Raw genomic sequence first — 22,747 nt, 5'->3', positions numbered from 1 at the left:
TCAGGTTCCAGGGAATGGATTGTATCAATTTTTTAGCCACAGTTGGGATTTTAGATTATAAACATGGCTCAGTGGAAAATTAAGCGGCGGGGGTTGTGGAGCAGGAGGGATTTGCATCCTGGAGAGTTAGTACAAGTTAAGATTTTGGCTTTTTTTAACTTAGTATAAATGTGGTAAAGCCCAATTTATATCAAATAAGAGAAGAAAATTTCATTTTCAGTTTAAGTGATTTCAACCATTGGAAAAAATGTATATTCTTGCTATATATGTTACTGGTCAATTAAAAAAAAACTGGAAAATCCATAGCTTTTTGAGTGCTTAGATTTAAGATTAAAAAGCAATATCTCAATTAAATATAAAAATTGACAATTGACTAGATTATAATTTTGTGTTCATCTAACCCACTTCTCCTAGAAGGTGGGCAGGCAAAGGAGAAAGTAGATAATATCCACACTGTTACTTTGCATTCACCCCATAAAAGTCACTGTGAGCTTATGGCTCCAAGTGATTCTGAGAGATGTTCCAGAATTTCTGAAAGTAGAAACCATATCCTAGCTTAGAGCTGAAGTCTGTGTATTTAAGAACAAACAAATTGGCTCCTTTGGTGGTTTTCTCACATGTATTTGTTTCTGTTTTGTTTCATGTATTATTTGTCAAATAACACAATTTGGTCCATCTTAGGAGTAGAGCCTCTAGAATTTCTATCTTTGTAGGAGGGGTTTAATATTCAACCCAGTTACAAGCAAGGCGCTGTATTTGCAAAGCAAATCCACAGTTTGTATGTCTACTTAGAATAGCTTTGTGAGTGGAGAAGAGGTTGATGGAAATAATGGGGACGGATAAATTCCCTCCAAGCAACTCTTGGAGCTGTCTCTGTTCAAGGGCATAAATTACAAAAATTATGGAATCTCTACAAATCAACAACTTGTTTATTCTGTCTTATCAGGGAATGCATTGTTGCCATAACTGAATTTTCCGGATAACTGGAGCCAACCATCTAAAGCACCAAAATTTATGTTAACCACTTTAATGAAAATTGTCCTTGAAGATATATCATACTTCCCTGATTTCTTAAGCAATATAGCAAAAAAAAAACAATTAACATGATGACGATGGTGACTAGGCTTCTCAAGATGAAGCCTATGATTCAGCTACACTGAAATATCAGTAAGAATGTTTGCTCATGAGGCCAAGAACTACACCTCCCGAACACCCCTTCTATACCAGCTGGTATTTGTATGAGGGTGCTAAGCAGTCCAACAGCAAAGACGGGAAACTGTGTCATTAGTCACAGAATCCTGCCGAGGTGGCTGTAGCAGAACAGAGGAGCTCCCTCAGCCAACTGGAGACAGCTCTGCCCTAACGCAGAACAGAATGCAAGGCTTTTATAGTCTTTATGCCTATTTTTTATAGCTCTTCTGTCTTCTACTTGAAAAACTGCCTATTATTTCCAGTTCCTACTCATTATTCCTGTAAGTCAAACGCCATGTCTTACTCATCTTTGTGTCTCCATGCCTAGTAAAAGCCCTGGCAAGTTTGCTGAATGCTTTTTGCTAAATCTATGTTAATATTTCTGGTAGCCTTACTCCCTCAATTTTCTAAACCATGCTACAAAACTGCTTCTAACAATGTCTTAAATAAGGAAACTTACTGAAACCCCTGTTTTATACGTTAATACCAGGCCATGTAGAATCTGGGTGGCATTCTGACGGTGCCACTGTCTCCCGTAGAATAAGGCATATGGGGTTAGTAATAACTTTTTTAAAAATTCCTGGATAAATGGTTGTGTTGTGGATGTTTGACACCTTGCAATTCTGACATTGAGATATTTGAAGTGTAAGCAAATGTAAACAGCCGAAGATAACTGTTCTAAGATCACTTTGGGCCACATGCTAAGTTATTTTAAGAATTTAGTTTTTAGGATTAAGAATTAAATGAATTCTGGTGAATAAAGGAGGAGATTGTGGCCATTGTTTGCTACCGAGGTTCCTTTTATATGTTATACAATTGCCTTATGTGTAGAACAGATAACTTCCTTCGGCCTTAAGCCTGGTAGTCTCATTAGCAATTCTAAGAATACTCCAAGGAGTAGATCTAAGGAATATGGGGTAGACAGCAAAGCCTCCTGCAGCTTCATCCCAGGACAGTACTTTGGGAAGATAGGAGAAAATTTGCCCCTGGGACATTCTTTTCCTGAGTCTCACATATGCCAAACTTCTCCAAGGCAAGGCACTTCCTTTTCAGAAGCCTTAGTTTCTTCATCTGTGTTGTAATCAAATTGGACCCTGCAATTTCTGAGGCCCCTTCTTCAGTTAATTACTCTAACAGGAGATCAAAGCCCTCAGAGTCTCAACTGAGGCCGTTAGGAAGTCTCCAGGTTTCAGTGTGTCGCATGCCAACCATGGCTGTTGGGAAGTGCCAGGACACGACTATTTTATTTGTACCCAAGTGGCTCCATCTCTGTTTAGTGGCTCGCCTCATAAACTCCATGTAGCATTGCATGAGGAAACACAGTGTGAGGTCAGTTCAGACAGCGGATTTGGAAAACATGTTACCACAGTCATCCCCAAGGAATAAAAAATAGCCATTCTTCATAATTTGTAAACTGTAAGTACTCTAATTTTCTAAAGTTGGGGGAAATTGATGACTTTATGTATCTGATGAGAATAAAAATTAGGATATTCGTTAACAGACATTAACAGAAGTCAGCTAAAAACCATCATGACTGAACAGTGCAAAAAAAATGCTGAGATCTTAGTAGCAACATCATACAGCCCAGAACCTCATTACACAACACAAATATACAACTGTGACCAACTTTTGTAGGCAAGGAGAATAACTTTATAAAGAATATATACCCAGCTCATTTTAATAATGACATATGTTCAAAATTAATAATTTATAAGAAATAAAACATAGCTCTTTGGGGGTGCCTGGGTGGCTCAATTGGTTGAGCAACTGCCTTCGGCTCGGGTCATGATCCTGGAGTCTCAGGATCGAGTCCCGCATCAGGCTCCCAGCTCCGCAGGGAGTCTGCTTCTCCCTCTGACCTTCTCACCTCTCATGCTCTCTCTCACTGTCTCTCTCTCAAATCAATAAATAAAATCTTAAAAAAAAAAAAAAAAACATAGCTCTTTGTCTTAATACCAATAGTATATAATGAATGTTCAAGGGAGAAAATCCAATTAGTTCAGAGTGACAAGCACCATGTCACTCATAAATGCTTCATCATGGGGACCATACTCAAGAGCACAATATAACTTTGTACAAGGATAAAACCTTTGCAATTCTAACAGGAACTCTGAGAGAGAAATTATATATTACCAGGAAATAGCTGCATGCAAATTAGATTTCTGCAGCTCAAAACCATGTATACTTTAAGAAAAGCATATCTTTAGTTGTGCTAATCATGTTATAAGAGGAATGTTATTCAACTTTCTGTGACTTTTACTCAGGAGAAGATCTTAAAGTTTCAGTCACTAGATGCAGTGAGGAGAGTAAGATGTTAAAAGTAGCCTGATGTCTTTAGGTATTCTTTGTTTCAAGAAGATTGCTAAGCCTTCTCCTCTAAAGCTGCTGGATTTAGTCACAGTCTGTGACAGGCAAAGGGCGGAAAAAACTAAAGGTGGAAATCTGGCATAACTGAAATTGCAGGCTTCTTGCCTATGTAATGAACAGGAATACAACCTGTTTTTTTTTGTTTTTTGGTTTTTTTTTTTTACCTTGGGCATCACACCAGTCCAAAACTAAGCAAGAACCAGGCTATCTTTTCCCAGAACTTAGAGGGATTTGAATTTGGAGAGACACAGCCCTCCCTTGCTAGACTTGAAGGTGGGGAGCGGTGTAGGGAAATGTCATCCTGGAAAACACAACTGGGGAAGAGAGGAGAAATTGATTATTTCATATAAGAAAACCCAGCAAAATTTTTGCATCAGGGCAGCAGAGCCCCTCTAGAACAGATACTCTGAAATCTTTTGCAAACATTAAAATAATGACTACAAAACCTGGATGCATGGGAAAATTATGATAGTTGGGTAAAGGACACAACCATGCCATTATAACAATAACATAAAATACATATTTGTATATGACAGATGGTAAGGCACTTAGAAAAATGAAAATAGTTTTATTTTTTGGAAAGTGGAATTGTAGGAGAATTTTTTTCTTTTCTTTTGCTTACCCTAATGCTGCTCTAATATTCTTTGCACAGTAATATTTTTTGCTTTTACTGAGATATAATTAACATACAGCATTGTGTAAGTTTCAAGTGTACAGCATAGTGACTTGACATATGTATATTGAGAAATGATTACCACAGTAACATTTTCAAGTCTCACTGAAACATTTGTCAAAATGAGTAGATTCTATGAGGTTTAGGTTTTTTCAGCTTTAATTATTTAAAGTGAGGCTTTCTTTACTTCCCTTTTAGATTTGAGGACTAATCTGTCGGTAAAGTTGTCATTTACTGTATAGTCAAAAATGTTATGCAGAATGAAATCTCAAAGCCAGTTTGAAAGTAACTTGGGCCTAGCTTAAGGAAGTTTTATTTTGGAATTTTGCCATCCAGACTTGATTCATATCAAGAGAAAACTGTAGTTCATGTGGACACTTAATTCCAGTAATATCATTTAGAAGATCCCTAAACACAAGGTAATTTGTTCAGTGTGATCAGAACTCATGAATGTCTGTAATTCCTGAAGACAATGCTTTGTTTCTGACTATAGGTTACAGAACAATCGATGGAATACAGGAAATTCCAGCTGATACATTGGCTTTTCGATCACAGCTACTGTTTGAATATAACTTACATTACTATGAAATGTCTTTCCCAGAGTAAGATGCGCTGCCCTCAGAAGCTCACTGAAAACTTGGGGCACCTGGGTGGCTCAATCAGTCAAGCATTGGCTCTTGATTTCCGTTCAGGTCATGATCTCAGGGTGGTGAGACCAAGCCCCACATCAGGCTCCATGCTCAGTGGGGAGTCTGCCTGGGATTCTTTCCCTCTGCCCCTCCCCCCCAACACACGTGTGTGGACGCGTTCACTCTTTCTCAAGTAAATAAATAAATCGTAAAAAATAAAAAAGGAAGATGAAGCACACTGAAAACAGAAATCCAGTACAAAATGAGGCTCCAACCGGGAGGAGGCTTCCTGGAACAACCTCTGCCAAGCAACAAATAGGACTGTGTGGGGTAGAACTATTTTCATGGAAGCAAAGACACCAGTCGTGAAAGTCTCAAACAGAATTCTACAGATGCTATAAAGATCCAATCACAGTGCATGGCCTATGTTGGGTATCCAACAAATGTTAACTTCTTTTTTCTCCATTCCATTTCCAATTACTGCCCCATCCCTCACCACTGCCTAAAATACAGTATCTTTGGGGTTTTTTAGTTAATCACTGTGTTTGATATACTAATCAAGAAGCAGGTTGACTGGATAAGCTGGTACAACACTTTCCTGAGCCCAGGTGTTTAACTGTTAGAAAAAGTGCACTGTCAGCCTTCTGCACAGGCATTGATTAGGCCTGAGATAATTTAAGGGCTGGCCTCCAGGCAGGACTCCCTGCCCGAAACTGTCATGCCAACTGCCAGGTTTGGTGCTCAAAATTGTTTTGTTAGAAATTCCAGTGTCTATAATATCATTCCATCTTTAGGACTCCTATTTTCAAACAGCCCTGAGTTCTATCAACCCCATCTTTAAATCGTATCTTGAAACCGTTCAGTTCTCTTTGTTTCCACTGTTACCACCCAGTCCAAGCAGCATGACTCCTCTCACCTCAGCTGTGGAAGGAGCCTCTGAAGAGCTGCCCTTTTTCTCTACTTTTCACAAGCCATTTGTCACATGGTCAAGGCATAATTCAATTAAGTCCCTTGCTTAAAGGGTTCCAACAGATTCTTCCGTGCCATGTGGCCATGGGCTAAAAAGCCCCTTAGAAGATCCAACCCCACCTACTCTCTGATTTCATCTCCTACCACTCTGCCCACACTCACTCTGCTCCAGCTCCAACACCCTTTCTCCTACTCAAATGTGACAGCCAGCTCCTGTTTCTCCCTGATAGTCAGGCTAACATTCCCAGCCACCCTCACACATGGTTTTTACTGCCCTTATGGTATTTAAAATAATGTTTCTTTGCTTATTATGCCCTCCTTTAAGCAGGGGATTTACTTGAGTATGCCTTGACTTCTCTGTGGTGAATGGCTTCTGGAAAGTGTATGCTCTAGAATATGAGCCCTATGATATGGAAACCTGCTCAGTCTCTAGGGTCCAGATGAGTGCCTGGCACACAACAGGTGCTCAGAAAATAATTGTTGAATGAGTAATGGTATCGCCCAATTAGGTGGCCCTTCATTAGTTTTTGAATTGACCTTTATGACTTAGTTGACACTTCTTCTTAAATAGCTCCTTCTTTGGAATGTGACACTGTGTTATACCAGCTCCTGCCCTCCTGCTCCTACTAATCCCTAAAATCTCCTCTTTCTCAGAGTTCTCTCTTTTCCTTTCTTTTCTGTCTGCATTCTCCCTCAGAGTCTCTTTCCCTCAAACTCAACACACACAAAACAGACAATCTTTCACTCTCATTGTTTCAATCATCACCTCTGAAGAGAGTCCCATTTTCATATCTGCTCCCATTGATCTCTATCTGCATTTCCTGAGAGTTTCTAATTGAACATGCCCATTATTAAAATACCTTCTCATCCCCTGTAGGACATCCTTCAAATTGGCAGACTTCCCCATCTCTCTAAAATGACTCCACCATTATACTAGCCACATTGGATTGCTCCTCCTCCCTATATCTCATCCAGCTCCCATATCCTATTAGTAAACAAGCTTCATTCCTTTGCAAAATCTCAAATTCTATCCCATACTCTCTAAACGTTTTGCCATTACTTTACTAATAGGTCTAAACTTCTGAACTTAAATAGGATCATATTCTATTTCATAGAAAATCAGAATAGGACAGGAGCCACAGGACCATCTCACTAAACCCCCACACCTTACATACCAGGAAAAAGAGGGCCAGCCTGGTTAACTGCCTTGGCTACCATGGTACTAGATACGAGTGCTGAACACAGTACCAGAACCAGAGCTCAATCTTCAGGATGGCACTCTGTCTATAATCTTTGGGAAATGGCCTGTGAGTATCAGCCTAGGAGAGAGGAAGGGCTGAGAGGGTCCTGGAAGAAAAGTGGCAAAGGAGAAGATGAGTAAAGGACACTGAAGAAACACACTTTGTTGACTTCCCAATTTGCTTCATGTGGCCCTGAAGCAGGCTGTATCTTGAATGAGTCCTTGAAGTTGATAATGATTATTTGTCCTGTATACATGCAATGTCACTGTTGGTCTGTCTCCCAGCAGTGCCAGATGCTATCCAAGCACTGATTTGATTGTCACCTACAGTACAAATCAACTTTTCATTAAATCATAAGTCCAGGAACCTTATGCCATTATGACATTAAACAGAAAAGTCAGGCTCATCTTTAAGGAAAACCTTATTCTAAAAGCCAGATATGATTAAAGGGAAAAAGAAATTTGGAATGTATCAATAAATAAACTTCTCTAAAATGTATTTCAGAGAATTTTGATCCATTTTAGAGTAATATGGTCACCACCCAGACCCTCCCAGACTCCACAGTTGGTAGGATCGAGTATGTCCTGTTGTCAGCACTGCTTCCCTCCGCAGTCCGTGATGCTTATTAAAAGCCCGCTTAAACAGGCTCTGGGACCAGCCCTGAGAATCTGTCTCTTCTGGCATTGCTGAGAAAGTGGTCTGGCATGCACAGAATCTCAGGCGTTCTTTTCCTTGGTTCTAAGATCTTGATTTTCAAGTTATATGTGATTGAAAATAATTCCTCAATAGTTTAGAGCGCCATAGGAAAGACATAAATTTTATTCAAGCTCTTGGAAGCATCCTTGTTCTGGAGCCATTCATGGTTTTCCTTCTGATTACCTCAATTGAGATACAGTACTCAGGAAGTTAAGGTCATAAAGTTAAGTACCTATGTGGTCCTGCTCCAGGGACCACATCCACTGGGCTTCTCCTAACTTTCTTAGGCCAGATAAGTAAGATTAAAGTGAGCATCAAGGACAGCCTTGAAATAGACCCTAAATTTGCATTCATAGAAAGGTAGTGATAATATTGAAGTGTGCTTCAGGACGGAGAGTGGGGGGCCATATAAGGATAGTCTCATCCCCCAGATCTTGGTGATTGCAGTTTAAGAGCTCCTAGTTTACCAGTGAGGCTAGTCTTTTATCATCATCATCATCATCATCATCATCATCATTATAATTATTATTATTTTCATTTAGCCACTGTATAGTACCTCATTAGGTTTGGATGTACTGTTCAATGATTCATTAGTTCTTTTAACACAAGCTGAGGGCTGTCTTCTGGAATCATTTGTCAATTTGCCATCTCAGAAGGGAAGTGTCTGCTTTGTCAGACATGAATGTGGGTTTAAGACCAAGGTTAGGAGCACCACCACAGGCTGTACCAGAAACAGATGGGACAAGAGCCCCAGGCTCATCCACAGCACACTGGCACCTTCTACTCACCATCTTTCTTCCCTGCAGTTAGCAGAGGCCACCAGCCTAGGCAACCAACCTATACTGCCAGTCACTTCCAGAGCCTTTCAGAAGAGACCTTGAGGCTCTCGGTATATGTAGAAATGAAGAAGTGCCTACATAAGGTAGCAAACATTTTGGTACATTTTAAATATTTACATTTAACAAATTAATGCTTTTAATGTACATATACACATACACACAAAGCACAAACACACTACAAAAAAAGGTAATTACAGAATTTATGAAACTGTTAAGTCCTAGTGCACTGTGGGTGGTGTAGTCCAGATAATGGGACACAAGTTTAACGTGGTCCAATGGGTACTGTCTTCTGTCAGTCCCCTCAGTGTAACAGCAGACATCATATTTATGTCCACAATTGAGACCCTTCGTGACTGGGAAGCCCAGGCCAGACGGCCCTCTCAGTCCCCCTGTGCCGGGTACTGTCCTCCTCTCCCAAATGATCCTAATTAAAAATCTTTCCTTGACCATAAGCCAATCACACCACCTGCTCCAACTTACCGTGATATTATAAAAGAGGCAAAAAGACAATTTGCAAGGAACCAAAAGGAATTTCGAATGTAAGTGGATGCCATACTATTGTTAAATAGAAAATCTCAAACTCTTTTTGAGCTGGAAGTCAGCATCATAGAAATCATCTACACTAAGCTCCTTATTTAACCATTGAGGAGAGTCACTTCTGAGGGTCTAACAGACTTGGAGATTCTTTTCCGGTAAGTGTCTAGGATGTACGTTGGAGCCATGGAGCCATGGCAGGTGTCAGGGATTAAAGGAAGGAAGTTCACTTTGCTGTGCTGTAGGTTGGAGGGATGCACCCCAGCATGGAGAGACCAGACGAGAGCTCCAGGGACCAGAGACTGGGGAACTGTTTACAAAGATGAGCCCTGGAAGAAGAGAAAGGTGTGTTGCAGCATAAGGTCCCTGGAGCTGGGGTGGCAGTTGGGGCAGCATTGAAGAAAGCCATCAAATAGGGCAAAGAGAGGTAGACGGAAGAGAAGCCAGGCAGGTCTTATCCAGTAGGCAGGACAAAAGTTTGGGCCTCTGCTTTCCAAGGGGCTCCATTCCCCTTCCACCTCCCTCCAGCTAGAGCCTCCCAACCCTCCACATATGCACGCTCACACAAAGCCCTTAGAGTTCCTGTGCCCAGTGGGAAGAACAGGTATGGACACTTTGTGAGAGGGCCCCTGCGGAAGCAGCAAGGTGGAGTCCAAACCATACTCGGGGGTCATGGGTGATGTCTTCAGTATGTATTTATAGGAGGGGATGTTCTGGGGGATTCCTCACACTAAGTAGTGCATAGGGAGGGGATGCTGAAGACTTGGTGTGTAAAGGACTTTTACTGACCTGGGGAAGTCAGCAAATTGGTAATTTATTCTTTCCCAATTAGGAATCCTGCTTTACTTTCAAATTTAACCCAAAATTTTGATTTTATAGGGAAAAGCACAGAATTAACGAAGAAATAAAACTCCTAAGACAGCGGCAGGAAAGAATTGACAAGGAGCTTGATAGGTTTGTTCCTTATTCAACTTTGTAGTGATTAAAAACATTTAATTGAGGGGTGCCTGGGTGGTTCAGTCAGTTAAGCATCCGACTTTTGGTTTTGGCTCAGGTCATGATCTTACGGTCATGGAATGGAATCTCTCATGGGGCTCTGAGCTCAGTGCAGAGGCTACTTCAGATTCTCTCCCTCTCCTTCCCACTCATTCTCTCTCTTGTTCTCTCAAATAAATACATAAATAAATCTAGGGGCACCCGGGTGGCTCAGTAGGTTAAGTGTCTACCTTTGGCTCAGGTCATGATCTTGGGGTCCTGGGATCAAGCCCTGCATCAGGCTCCCTGCTCAGTGGGGACCTTGCTTCTCCCTCTCCCGCTCCCCCTGCTTGTGCTCTCTCTCTCTCTCTCTCTGACAAGTAAATAAATAAAATCTAAAAAAATAAAATAAAAATCTCTTAAGAAATTTAAAAATCTATAAGAAACCCTATGAAACATTTTAACTGAACAAATGTATTACATAGAACTACAATGGGTTTATTATGTAAATGTACATCAACTCAGATATCTGCAAAGAGATTTTCTACTCAACTGTCCATCTGAAATAACATTTTGAGCTTCTTTGTCCACAGAACCAACTGCTCTGCTAATTTAATTAATTGCTAAACATGATCATCTCCTTTTACTCTTCCAGCTATAGGACTTAAGCCCAAGACCTTCTAAAACTAAACCCTTAAGTATGCCCTGCCCTAGGGAAGATGTTAGCTAGAAAAACAACCTATTTAGCTGGTCTCCCTTGGGCTACTTCTTTGTTCCCCTTCTGTCCCTACAACACACAAATATTTTTCGGGCACATTTAATTTGTTTATTTTACAAATTAGAGAATAAAAAGGAAAACTATAAAGTATTGAGACTAGCCTACTTCTAGCATACCCACGTACACAAAAATGTGTCAGATGAGTGCAGCCCTTCAGACAAGTGCCTTGCAAGACCACAGCTGTGTGCCATTCATCTTCTAATCACTATTTTGGAACTTTAAAAGCTAGTTTCCTATAGAGGTATGAAATCACTATGTTGTACACCTGAAATTAATATAACCTTATACGTATGCTAGACTTCAGTTTTAATTTTTTTTTTTAATTTATTTGACAGACAGAGATCTCAAGTAGGCAGAGAGGCAGGCAGAGAGAGGAAAGGAAGCAGGTTCCCTGTTGAGCAGAAAGCCCGATGCGGGACTCGATCCCAGGTCCCTGGGATCATGACCTGAGCCGAAGGCAGAGGCTTAACCCACTGAGCCACCCAGGCGCCCCTAGACTTCAGTTTAAAAAAACAAACAAACAAACAAACAAAACAAAACAAAAACTAATTTCTGAGCTCCTGACTGGCTCAGTCAGTGGAACAAGCAACTCTGGATCTTGGGGCTGTGAGTTTGAGCCCCGTATTAGGTGTAGAGATTACTTAAAAACAAAATCTTAAAAGTAAATAAAATAAAATTAAAAAGCTAGTTTCCCAGTCACATGAGAAAATCCAACCCATTACTTTGGAATCTTATCTCACTTTTTACCAAATATCTTATCACCCATATTTCCCCTTCACAATACCAACATTATAAGATCTGATTCCAGGGGTCCCTGGGTAGCTCAATTGGTTAAGTGTCTGACTCTCAGTTTGGGCTCAGGTCATGATCTCAGGGTCTTGAGATCAAGCCCCACGTTAGGCCCCATCCTGGGCGTGGAGCCTGCTTGGGATTTTCTCTTACCCCACCCCTCCACCCCTGCATTCTCATGCTTAAAAAAAAAAAAAATCTGATTCCATGTGACTTTTACAAGTTCCCCAAGATTAAATCTATATGGGGTAGGATTTCTCATCACTGAGGATATAATAGAAGAATGTAGGACAGTCAGAGCAGTTTGCAAGAAGCACTCAAATATGTTTTATGCAGTGGGACATTGTTGGAGAAAATAAGGGGAAAATACTCATATATCTAAATCTCATGTGCCTGTTAAATCTATAGGCACAGCATACACGTTTCTATCTATAATCGTCAAAAAGAGATACTCATGGAGAGGAGAGGAAAGATGAAAGACGGGGATTAGGAGGCAGTGGTGGTGGCAAGACCGCAAGTCTAAAAACACCACTGACCTGCACTCTTTAAAAGGGCGGGTTTTGTGGTAGGAGACATATGTCATTTAAAAAAAGAAAGGGGGCACTGTAAATTAAAAGTGTGAATTGGAAAATGGCTCGATTTTAAGAGTGAGATGAGCCTGAGTCTGAACATGACTCGCATCTCAAGGAGATTTGAAGAGGGCGTTACTGAGGAAGGGCCACAGGGATATTTTGGAGTGTGTTTAAATAGGCCAAACCATGGGAGCTAGAGGAGAAAGGCAGGAGGAGAGAGACCCAGAGGGTGAACCTAAATGAGGAGAAAAGGCAGTGGAGAGAGAAAATGGACAGAGGTAAAGCAGAGAGTGAGTGAGGGGCACGTGCCGGTGGCAGAGCGCGAACGCACGCAGGAGGCCCACAAGAGCTAGCCCTGCTGTGCCCCTAGGGTGCCCGACACTAAATGCTGAAGAGACCGAGAGGTGGCCTTGCAGGGGGCTAATCTAAACTTCATGCTTTATTTAGCAAAGTATATTTGGAATTTTCAGAAATGTTTACTTCCTACAAATCCCATGCAGGAAAATATTTTTAAAATGTCCCACTTGAAAATTGCTGGTGAATTAATAGCCATATACCCCTCTTTTCATTTTTGTTTCTCTTGCTAATGTTCCTCCCTCTTCCCCAGTTCTTACCCATCCTAGTCTTTGCCTACCCCAGCCTCTCCACTCATCCACAGATCTCTGGAAATGTTCCTGCTGCCTCCTGAATCCAGCTATCAACTCCTCCTTAAATATTTCTTGAATGAGTGCTTGGTGACAAAAATCAGGATAAATTCCTGGATTCCTGCGTCCCATGAGCTTCCAGACTGGTCCGTCTCTTTCCCCCCAGATCTTCCCCCTACTGGTCCCTTGTACTCTTCGGTCCCCATGGACACTCCTTAAAGTCTGCGCCAGAGCCAGGCAGGCGAAATCAGTTCACAAATACCGTGCAGACCACCTCACTGAAGAGAATGCTTCGCTCAGGTGGTTGAATTGAAGGCTTGAGTCACGTTGCTTGGGTTCAAATCCTGTATTACTTGCTGGCTGTATGACTGGGCAGGTTAATTAACTACCTGAGCCTTTTTCCTCATAATACTGGTAATAGTAGTACCTACTTGATAACATTGTTGTAAGGGTAATTGAATGAATATATGTAAAATGCTGGCAAATGCCCAATTTTGTGTAAATATTAGCTCTCAGTTGGTGTCTGTCAGTATAAAAACAATTGGTTTGGCTACTGATTTTTTGTTGTTGTTGTTATTTTTTGATTAGACTCCAGGCAAAGGCTGCGAAAAAACCTTATGAAGTTAAGAATGACTTTGAGAACTTTCTCCATAAACTGGTATGTTTCCATTTTGAAGATAACTGAGTATCCTCTATGCAGCTTCTCTTATATGGCCTGGACAATATTTAATAAGCAACATACAATTTCACACCCAAGTTACAGAGGCAAGGTAGAATACACTGTTGTCATTTAATCATCCACATGCACATTTAAGATAATCTCTGTTTTTCATATTAATGACAACCTCACACCCACTTATCCTCATCCCTTGCTTCCAACCACAGGCCATTTATGCAACTAAAAACCTCCAAATGTGTTCAGAATTTCAAACTAACAGAAAATTATCAGTGTGCAAAGTCATATTTTATTTTCTGTTAAGAATTCAACAAAAATATATTGGATTCTAATGACCATGTTAGATGAGTGGTCCCTGCAGAAATTAGAAGGTTCTAAACAGGACTCAAGTGAGAGAGAGGAAGAGAAGAAGGGAGTCTGCTCCATCTTTCCAGTTTTCTCTGTCCCCTCCTTTTATGTTCCTCCTCAACTTCTGGGCAGTTCTGTTAAATCTGAAGGTTCTTCTTCCCTTCCAGCAGGCAAGAACATGTAGAGAAAAAGGTGTGATAATCTGGAGGTTGGGCAATCTGACGTCAGAAACAGGAGAGAGCTTTTTATTTTTAGCATGTCATCTAGAACAATCCTTGTTGGCTACTGGTATAATGTCAAAAACAGAGGTCAAATAATCAAATCAGATTCCTGTCTGAGCCAAAAGGTGAGAGAAGGGAGTAAGACACCTGGTTATTTAATATTAAACAAATAGGACTATTCTTCACTTCCACACAAAAAATTCTTTCTCCCATTCTTCTTGGTCTCCCTTAACTACTACTACTAGAGACATGGATACAAGTTTAATGAAGTGTAGGAAAACCACTGTGCCAGTGTGCTGGTGAAGGGCAAGGGACCTCAGCTGGTACATGGTTCATGGCCTGAGTATCAGGAAAAGTACAAGTTGTGGAAACTGTAGCACACTGAAGGCTCTAAACACCTCACCCAAACAAAGCAGCTGTACTGCAGCTCTAGTTCACAGTCACCCCCCAGGAGTGGAGGCCCAGAGAGAATCAGATCTTCCACCATCAGGAATCCAGAGTCTTCTGTAGAATTCCTGATTAGAACCCCAAATTTTTCAATACTCTGGGGACCAAACTAACTGTATCTGCAGACCAGAGGTAGCCTATGGGCTGCTGGTTTGCAACCCCTCCTCTAAATGCTGGACTGTTGAGCTCTTCAAAAGTTACCTCCAGCCAGTATAGCCTATCTTCTCCTCCACTGTGTCCCAGGGCAAACCCTTCACCCCACTGAGCCTTCTGAACACCCCATGTTTGCTCATACTCATATACTCGTCCATCTGCAGTGCCTACTCCCAGTTTTCCAATTCTACTCATCCTTTAGGGCCCTGCTCAAATTCCATCTTCTTCATGAAGCTTTTATGCAGTTGCCCTGGCCCCATCCTTTAGAAAAGTTTGATATCTCTAATAATTTCTAGAATAACATTGATGGTTTGATTGAAAAATAGTTCTTTTCTTCAAGCCAGACATCAAGACAAATACAGAGTAGACCACTGGCTTAGAACAACCATGTCCTGCAAAGCAGAGGGCACAACGGAAATTTTTACTCACCTGTTGCAAGAAGGAATCTCATGGTGAAAAATTTAAATAGAATAGCAAAGCAGGGAAAGTTCCACGTTTTTTGGTTTTGGGGTTTGGGGTTTTTTTTTTTTTTACAGTAATCCAGGTATCTTTAAATAATTATATACCAACCACAGATCTTCTGTGGAAAAATGGAAAGGTATTTAAAAACAAAGAAATATAATCTGGGGTGCCTGGGTAGCTCAGTCAATTAAGAGTCAGCCTTTGACTTAGGTCATGATCCTGGGATTGAGCCAACGTGGAAGTGGGGCTTCTCGCTCAGCAGGGATCCTGCTTCTCCCTCTCCCTCTGCCTTTCCCCACCCCAGCTTGTGCTTGCTGTCTCTCTCGCTCTCTAACAAATAAATTTTAAAATCTTAAAAAGCAACAACTAAGAATATTTAAAATCAATTAAGATTTTGGGTTATTAGGTGTTATAAAACTCAAAATTCAACAAATTGGATTTAAACTGGTAAACTCAAGTGTTTACCTTCCTTTCAATAATGAAAATATATATAAATATATATAAATAAATTGTAAATAAATATAAAATTATAAAGAAATATAAAAGTAAATACTTCATATATGACTGCTGTCCTTCAAGAAATAGTAGAACCAGCTTTGCCTTAGTCTTTCTGAAACTGAGATTCAAAATGATGATGTTTAGTCTTTAAGTTGTACATTAACAAGCAAAACAATCATAGAATAATACAAAACTCTGGTAATTTCTGGGTAATTCATACCATAAGACTGCTGCTGCCTCACATATCTGATAATATCAGCAAAATGTTTTTTGGTCTAAATCATCCTATAACTCAAGAAGTCCATCTTGTGAGAAAGCCATTTACTTAACCATCACCACATGGCCAAATATTTCTGATCACTTTTGATAAACATCTACAGGACTCACCAACACCTCTACCCAATCCCAGAACCTACTCTTACCCACAGGCCTGCACATCCATCCTCCACTGGTCCCCATATACATATGAGAGCTGCTAGACATACAACAGAGAGCTACAGGGCATGGGTGGGGTTTCCCAGAACAGTAAACACGCCTTTTGGATCTGAGCAGCATTTGAGAAAAGTTAGCATAGAGTGGGAAGAAAGTAAGTTCAATGAACAAATTGAATTATCTTAATTACCATCCAGATAATTCTCTATTTCAATGGGAAAATAGAGATGAAGACAGAAGTGTCTTTTATCTAAGTTTCTCTATTAAGTGACAGAGAAAGCTCAGGGTCAAAAGAACTGAAAGTGATTATTGATGTGATATCACATTGTTTTTAAAAGTAAATAAGCCTAAATCCATCCTTGCTTTAAAAAAAGAAATAAGTGATTCTTCTCATCTTGATAATTGGTGTAAACTCACTTTCAAGTATCCAGGAAAATTTATGAATCTTTAATGACATATTATTTTATAGCGTTCTGAAGCTCAAAACAAGAGGGAGTTTCTGGCATCACTCTCATCATCATCATCAACAGACGACTACAACTATGAAGAAGAAGAATGTCAAGAGAAACCAGAAATGAACTCTGTTTAAGAATACGGCATACAATGCAATTGTATCCATTTAATTGTAGCAGTATGTTTAATTCAACTCCAGTCCATGAGGTCAGTATTCAATGTCTTTTATCATTCATCTTTAAAAATCTTGAAATCAATAAATCTCAGTAAATCATCCTTAAGATATCTGTCCAAGCATAATTTTGGCTCTTATTGGTAGAAACATATTTTCAAATGGAAAAATAATCATTATGAAGCATAGAGAGCTTTCAACCGTTTCTTTGGAAATACATCTTGATAATAGCAACCGTTCATCATAATACAAAACAGAAAGAGGATTAATTTACTGTGGCATAAGAAGTTCTGCCAGTTCCTAAATGCCCTAAATAGTTTCTCTGAGATTTTTTACATTGTTTAGGCCTCAAGGAAAACCAAAGCCCCGCCTCCAGGTTTGGTAGCAAACAAACTCTGCTTCTCAAATGTTAAGTTTCGGTTGTTCCTCTCGTAATAAGCTTGGTGCACGTTTGCTAGGAAGCTGGTCAGCTTGTCAGCAGGTACAAGTGATACTGTGCAGCCTCCCCATCCTGCTCCAGTAAGTCGTGACCCTTGAGCCCCAAACTTCCTAAAACAATGAGAAAAAAAAAAAAAACACACACATATTAGAACCTGTGAGTGAAAGTGAGAGTGGTTTGCTTTGTGCCTATAGAGAAGACACAGCCGACCCCAGTTTGAAGAAGAGTATGTGTGGGTTTCTTTGTGGGGTAGGGGAGGGTAGTTCAGTGTGGTCAAACATTTTAGGACATGAAGAAATTTATACTGTTTCAGAAGGTGATTTGAAACTTAACTGTATCTAAAACTAGGCCATGATTCTGGCTCTAAGCAGGAGAAGTTAGCAGTACGGTTGGGTGAAAGCTGGCAATAACCCACTAAATAGTCTTGATCCCATAAAGTCACGCATGAAGCAGTTGTATATAGCAAACTTACAGGTGATCAAGAAGAGGGAGCAAAAAGTGAATAGGCAACAGACATAATCAACATGATGAACATTATGTATCAGAAGGTGGCTCCAAATGAGGTCGAATGAAAATTTAAAGTACAACTCTTACACAAGTGAAGGCTTCCTCCAGTGGCTGTTTACGGTGTGTTCTTAAGGTTTGGCTATTCCACATTAAGGAATCCATCATAAGAGAATTCCACATAAAAGAACAGATAGCCTAAATTTGTGCTGAATAAATTTATCCACAAGGAACATGTTATTAAACTCTAGGTCAGTTTGTCTGTTTAATCTCTAATGGGAAGTTATAAGCAGACCTTTCCACAAAAAGGATGGTGGCCTCTACAGGTCCCTACGCATCTTTCCTGCAACTTTGGGAGCTGGTCTAACCACTGGACTCAGAATTTACCATCAGCCAAACTGTGTGATCGGGATGGAAACCCCTATTTATACCACCACACAAAAAGAGGTCATTTTAGTCACCATTAACCAGGCACAGTTTCAAACCTAAGATCTGTACCAAAGTGAGAGGCCCTATACCAAGCACAAGGGTCCCTCATCTTTAAAAGATGTGATTTCTCCTGATAATAAAAGTTAACATGTACTTCCAATTCTTCCTAATAAAATTGACTCCAAATTCATAGCAAATTAAAAACTCCAAAATTAGTTTAGCACAATTTTATCCCCTTTTTTCCATCTAAATAAGCTACTTTACTTCCTGGAAAATATCAATAGAATATTAACCCTCCTCTAGGACGTCAGATTCATGGCGTACTTCATTTCCCCTCAATGATTTTTTTTTTAATTGATTCCTTTTCATCATCTGTTTTATTCATTAAAATATATTTTTCAAATGAAAATAGATGTTTAAGGAAGAAAAACAAGATGCTTCCAAATAATAAAGATTACTCATCTCCTGCTGTCCCCCAGACATTCAGCTGATAGCCCAGTAGCTGAGCTAAGCCCAGACTCCTGTCATCCAGGGTGAGAAGCTTCTCTGACTATGGGATTCTAGGAGATTCTAGGATAATTCTGAGTTCTGGGGCTGGCAAAGGGTCATTTTGCAACTAAGTGATTTGAAAGAAAAAAACAAAAAAAATAAGTTGTGATTTGCAGTCACATCAGACTATCCTTCCCATGGAAGATGCTGGGGGGCAAAAAAAAAAAAAAAAAGGAGGTGTCACTGAGGCATCTCTGGAAGACCCTAAAATCGGGACATCAAAGCCACCTGGGGCATGGTCTTGACAACAGGGTGACCTCCTATGTGATTCTCTAAGATCCAAGCTCTGCCATTGTGCCGGACCCAAGCCAACCAGGTCTTTTATGGTCGTCAATGGATTTCCAGGCATATTTTCTTACACTTTCTCATTTGAACAGTTTCTGAAAGTTGTGGTTTCAAAACTGAACCTAAAGCAAACTGAGTGTTGTTTCTAACTGGCTACAAAACCCACAGGAATTGTGCCAACGGGCTTATTTTCCTCAGACCCCTGCCAGTCTCCAGAAAGCAGAAGCTAGAAGTCTTTCTAGGTAAATGTAGTCACTTCTGAGTTTCCAGAGTTACTCTGTCGCCACCCTGCCTGCTGCAGATGGAAATGGACTAGGCTGCATCACATGGTCTGAAATCATCAGGGCTCCTAATTCCCGAAGAGAGGACGATAAATGCTATGATCAATAGCCTTCTGCCCCTGAGTCAATGGCACTTGTAGTCACAAATCAGGGGGCTGCCCCAGTAGCTGGTCAGCAGCCTGCCTGGCTATATACACTCAAAAAGGCAGAAGGCTCCTATCTGCAGTGTTCCAAACTGGACCTTTTTGTGCCCTTTGGCATATGCCATAGAATTTCAGGGAGAAATCCAAAAGTTAGGAGACCAATTTAAGCTTTCTATTAAGAAAGAAAAGTAGGTGAGCCATGTTTTTCCTGTGAGAACAGTAAGATATTAAAAATACAGATCCTTGAGGTCTTGTACATCAGTGAAGCAATATAAAACTTATGAAAACCAAAACCCTAGATCCCCCAAATACCACGTCTTTGTAGTGACCAGATTGGAAATAATGTGGAAGGCTTAGTCAATACAATAAAAGCAGCCTCTGCCTTATTATGAGCATGGCCTACAAAACAAAGGCTAGGGCAGATGAGAGATGCAGATTATAAAGAATGTTCCCTTTGATCCTTTTATCACTGAAAAGTACATTCATATAACTAATTTTCTAGGCACCCAATATAGCCTGACCAAAATTTCCTACTTACATGAACTGATTTGACCATAAAGCACTTACTAAGATACAAGGCGCAGAAAAATGCAGGGGGGTGGAGGGAGACCCAACAAGACCCAACTTTGCTATAAACTATAAAGAAGGAAAGCAGCAAGGAATTGTGCCTTGTCGTTCAATCTGACTTTATTTATTTTAAAATATTTATATATCATGCCAATGGATATTAAGTTAATTATTTCAGAATATTTTGAATTTAGAGACAGTTTATATCTCTCTAGCCCCAGCCCAGCACAATTCCAGACATTTGGTAGCTTTTAGTAAATGCTTGCTGGATTATTATATTTGTTTTAAAATCTCAAAATATAAATCCAGGCTGTTTATTTTCTTATTAAATTTATGTTAGAAAACTTCAATTATGTGAAACGAGGTATAATAAAGAGATGATGTCCAAACAACTATAAAATATTTCTTTTGAATGAACAAAATATATATATTTTTAAAGATTTTATTTGTTTATTTGACAGAGAGAGAGAGCACAAGCAGGGAGGAGCAGCAGACAGAAGGAGAGGGAGAAGCAGATACCCTGCTAAGCAGGGAGCCCGATGTGGGACTCAATCCCAGGACCCTGGGATCATGACCTGAACTGAAGGCAGATGCTTAACGACTGAGCCACCCAGGAGGCCCTGAACAAAATATATTTTTATAAGAAATAGCTAAATTTTAAAATAGAACTTTCTGGGGCACCTGGGTGGCTCAGTGGGTTAAGCTGCTGCCTTCGCTCAGGTCATGATCAGGGTCCTGGGATCGAGTCCCACATCGGGCTCTCTGCTCGGCAGGGTGTCTGTTTCCCTCTCTCTGTCTGCCTCTCTGCCTACTTGTGATCTCTGTCTGTCAAATAAATAAATAAAATCTTAAAAAAATAAAATAAAATAGAACTTTCCAAGGCACATAAAACAATTTTCAGTTACATGTGAGACAGTTTACATATGCATGTTATATATAAATATAAGCTGTTAGTAATGTATTCTATATGTGGAAAGACTTCTAGCTTCTGCTTCAAAGCCTAGAATCTTCTGGCTACAATCTCAGGAAAACAGACCTTCCAGAACAATTTCTATGATTTTTGCAGCCAAATTAAAAACACTTTCAGATTGCTTTAGATTCAAGAAACCACAAACTTCAAATATTGTTCAAATGAGAAAGTATAGGAAAATATAACTGTAAGTCTATATGAGGAATGTAAGCCACTAAAGGCTCTGAAAGACCAGCTGAGTTGTTTCCTACAAATGGTATATATATGGATGGTGGTGAGGCGGGGGATAGTAAGTGGAAGACGGGCCCAAAGAGAAGTGAGCCCCTAAGTGCAGCTGAAGTGGGCCTCTCCCTTTATCTGGCAGAGTGTGAAGATGAGCCTTGACATCATGGGGAAAGGAACATACAAATATGGGTTTACGCTTCATTCTTCCCCGACATGGTCAAGAGAATGGGTGCAAGAGGCTGAGCAGCATAGCTGTGGAATAAAGTTTGAAAAGACTTCTGAAGAAGATAGCAAATTAGCTTCTGTAATCTTTGTTATCCTATTAACATTTGTCATTCATCTTCCTTAATAGCTTGGACAATGATGCAGTATTGATGAGGTCTCCAATTTCAGCAAGTGTCAAAGAGAAACAAAAGGCATAAACTATTTTTTCTTAAGTATAACCAGGAAAACCAATAACAAATGAGCTGTCTCACATATAACTGACTTGGTTTCAAAATTGCTGTGTGTTTCTCAATGAATCCTACTTTACAATTTAGCTGTGTCTTAAAATTTATATGTTGTTCATTTAGTAGAGTTATTTTATAATTGGAAAAGCTTCATCTTTTTCTTTCATTGTTATACTTTCACATAACTGAGGCTTTCTAACATTAATTTAATAAAAATAATAAACAGTCTAACTGCATAAATGTAGTTCCCTTCTCCCTCCCTGGTCCTTTCTTTAGATGCTAAACTGATTTTCTCTCAAACAGTAAAAGCCTCAACTGAAAAAATATCCTTTCTTTTTCCCCCTCTTCTCTCCACTTGGGTCATACGGTGCTGCTTCTTATACACTGTCTTATAGGCTAGCTACCTAGAGATGCCTTCTGAATATAGTCTAGCTTAGATCACATTAAGATTGCAGCTTGTATGACAGGTATTGGTGAGGATGTGGAGAAAGGAGAACACTCCGGCACTGTTGGTGGGCATGCAAGCTAGTGCAGCCACTCTTGGAAACATTATGGGGGCTCCTCACCAAGTTGAAAATAGAGCTACAATCCAGTAATCACTCTACTAGGTATACACCCAAAGGATACAAAAACACTAATTCAGGGGCGCCTGGGTGGCTCAGTGGGTTGAGCCGCTGCCTTCGGCTCAGGTCATGATCTCAGGGTCCTGGGATGGAGCCCCGCATCTGGCTCTCTGCTCAGCGGGGAGCCTGCTTCTTCCTCTCTCTCTCTGCCTGCCTCTCTGCCCACTTGTGATCTCTGTCTGTCAAATGAATAAATAAAATCTTTAAAAAAAAAAAACACTAATTCAAAGGGATGCATGCATCCCAATATTTATAGCAGCATTATTGACAACAGCCAAGTTATGGAAATAGCCCGTGTCCATCGGTTGATGAATGGATAAAGAAGATGTGATATATATGTATGGACACACACACATACACACACACATATACACTAAGGAATATCATTCAGCCATAGAAAAGAATGAAATCTTGCCATTTTCAATGACATGGATGGAAATAGAGAGTGTAATGCTAAGTGAAATAAGTCAGAGAAAGACAAAAACCATATGATTTCTGGAATTTAAGAAACTAAACAAATGAGC

At 40.1% G+C, this 22,747-nt stretch overlaps 2 protein-coding genes across 6 annotated transcripts in view; one reads left to right on the top strand and one right to left on the bottom strand.

Moving 5' to 3' along the window:
* Positions 1 to 16,733, top strand: part of FAM227B (family with sequence similarity 227 member B) — a 194,747-nt gene extending 178,014 nt beyond the window's left edge. The window contains exons 14-17 of the mRNA XM_047738854.1: positions 9,067 to 9,144; positions 10,019 to 10,093; positions 13,486 to 13,555; positions 16,604 to 16,733. Coding sequence (XP_047594810.1) covers positions 9,067 to 9,144; positions 10,019 to 10,093; positions 13,486 to 13,555; positions 16,604 to 16,723 — 343 coding nt within the window. The 3' untranslated portion in view covers positions 16,724 to 16,733. The remainder of the gene's footprint in view (positions 1 to 9,066; positions 9,145 to 10,018; positions 10,094 to 13,485; positions 13,556 to 16,603) is intronic.
* A 19-nt stretch (positions 16,734 to 16,752) lies between these two features.
* GALK2 (galactokinase 2) overlaps positions 16,753 to 22,747 on the bottom strand; it is a 113,597-nt gene continuing 107,602 nt past the window's right edge. For all 5 annotated transcript variants that reach the window (XM_047738839.1, XM_047738837.1, XM_047738841.1 and 2 more), the window contains one exon: positions 16,753 to 17,308. In XM_047738839.1, coding sequence (XP_047594795.1) covers positions 17,101 to 17,308 — 208 coding nt within the window. In that variant the 3' untranslated portion in view covers positions 16,753 to 17,100. The remainder of the gene's footprint in view (positions 17,309 to 22,747) is intronic.

The sequence above is a fragment of the Lutra lutra genome, chromosome 7, assembly GCF_902655055.1.
Source record: "Lutra lutra chromosome 7, mLutLut1.2, whole genome shotgun sequence".
NCBI lineage: Eukaryota > Metazoa > Chordata > Mammalia > Carnivora > Mustelidae > Lutra > Lutra lutra.
Note: the sequence above shows the minus strand (reverse complement) of the source record. Positions and strands in the feature narration are given on the sequence as shown.